We start from the raw sequence: 1,342 nt of genomic DNA on the forward strand, positions 1-1,342 counted from the left end.
AAGAAACCGGTTCCCTGTGGAACTACTTATGAAGTAAAAGGGTACTGGTGTAAGGGAAGGAACAACCATTGTGCAGAGCAGGTCAGCCAGTCTGGATTTAGACTTTCATGTATAGATGAAAAAGTCAAGAGGTTAAAGACTGAATCTTACATTGTTTTTTGAACACTTGCTTTCACAGCGCTTAAGCACATTTGCAGTATGTGCCCCACCTAACTTCCTTCAGCTGCAGAGTACTTCCCTTTCCTGTGTGACTTTTCCTCTCCCCTTTCTGTTTCCACAGCAATCAGGACTTTATGAGTATAAAATCTTCGGTGGTCTTGCTGACTGTACCCCAAAACTATGTGCAGATGTCTATATGGACCTAGATTTCAGAAAACAATGGGATCAGTATGTTAAAGGTAAGCTTACTGAGGCAGTTCAAAAGCTTTATGTCCACAGTGACTCTTCCCACTAAAACTCTCTTCAAAGGCATTTTAAAGTTGCTGCATCCAAAGGCTTTGGGCCAGACCGAAGTATCTTTTGGGATAAGGTTGCACTCTGCAAATACACAAGTGAACACTGGTGTGGAACAGCTAGTATCTCATCACCATACAGCTTTCTTCTGGAATGAATTCTTCCCATGTTGGTTAAAGCATGTAATTCCATCACTTGTTATGTTGGAGCACCTTGTACTTTCTAGCTGTAATTCCTGGGTTAAATTTTCATAGATGTTGTGGGGAGAAGCAGAGAAGGTACCTTTTGTGTATCTTTGCATATAGCAGCAGAGCAGCGCCATCACAGAACCATAGAATACCGGGTTGGAGGGGACCTTGAGGATCATCTGGTCCAACCAATGTAAATAATACAAGCTCGGGTTTTTTTTCTCCTTTACTTCAACTTCCATTCAGAGCCTTCTTCCTCTTCGTTCTACTGCTCGCAGTCCTTGGCGCTCTGTGGCAGTCTTGGCTCAGCTGTGGCAGTTCAAGGAAGAGTTTTGCTGAGGTGTTCTTGGTGTTGGAATAAAAAATGTGACCAGAGCAAAAGTAGCTGCCTTTTTAGTTGAAGAGGCAACTGCTCCTGCGCTGAGCATAAGAGCAGCTGATCTCCATCCTCTAGTTCTGTTCAGCAAAACTCTTGCTGAAGGCCTGAGGGAGGCAGGTACAGACAGGACTTCTGTGAGAACCTCAAAGGGTTGTGCCTTCATCTGTTCTTGCCAAGGGTTTGCCTGAGGCCTCAGAAGTTTTGGTATCAATCTGCTGCTGTTGTTGCACTGCTGTTAGGACCCTGGCTACTTCCAAAGCAAACTCCTGGATATCTGCAAGGTGAGGACATCCTGGGGCCTACTCTGTGCTGTCAGTTCAGC

At 44.8% G+C, this 1,342-nt stretch overlaps 1 protein-coding gene across 1 annotated transcript in view; it reads left to right on the forward strand.

The window, feature by feature from the left end:
* Window positions 1-223: 223 nt before the first annotated feature.
* Window positions 224-1,342, forward strand: part of PCTP (phosphatidylcholine transfer protein) — a gene marked incomplete at its 5' end in the record, with an annotated part of 3,812 nt that continues 2,693 nt past the window's right edge. Inside the window, one exon of the mRNA XM_010142483.1 lies at window positions 224-398. Coding sequence (XP_010140785.1) covers window positions 224-398 — 175 coding nt within the window. The remainder of the gene's footprint in view (window positions 399-1,342) is intronic.

Source organism: Buceros rhinoceros, unplaced genomic scaffold (assembly GCF_000710305.1).
Source record: "Buceros rhinoceros silvestris isolate BGI_N320 unplaced genomic scaffold, ASM71030v1 scaffold24238, whole genome shotgun sequence".
NCBI classification, from domain to species: Eukaryota; Metazoa; Chordata; class Aves; order Bucerotiformes; family Bucerotidae; genus Buceros; species Buceros rhinoceros.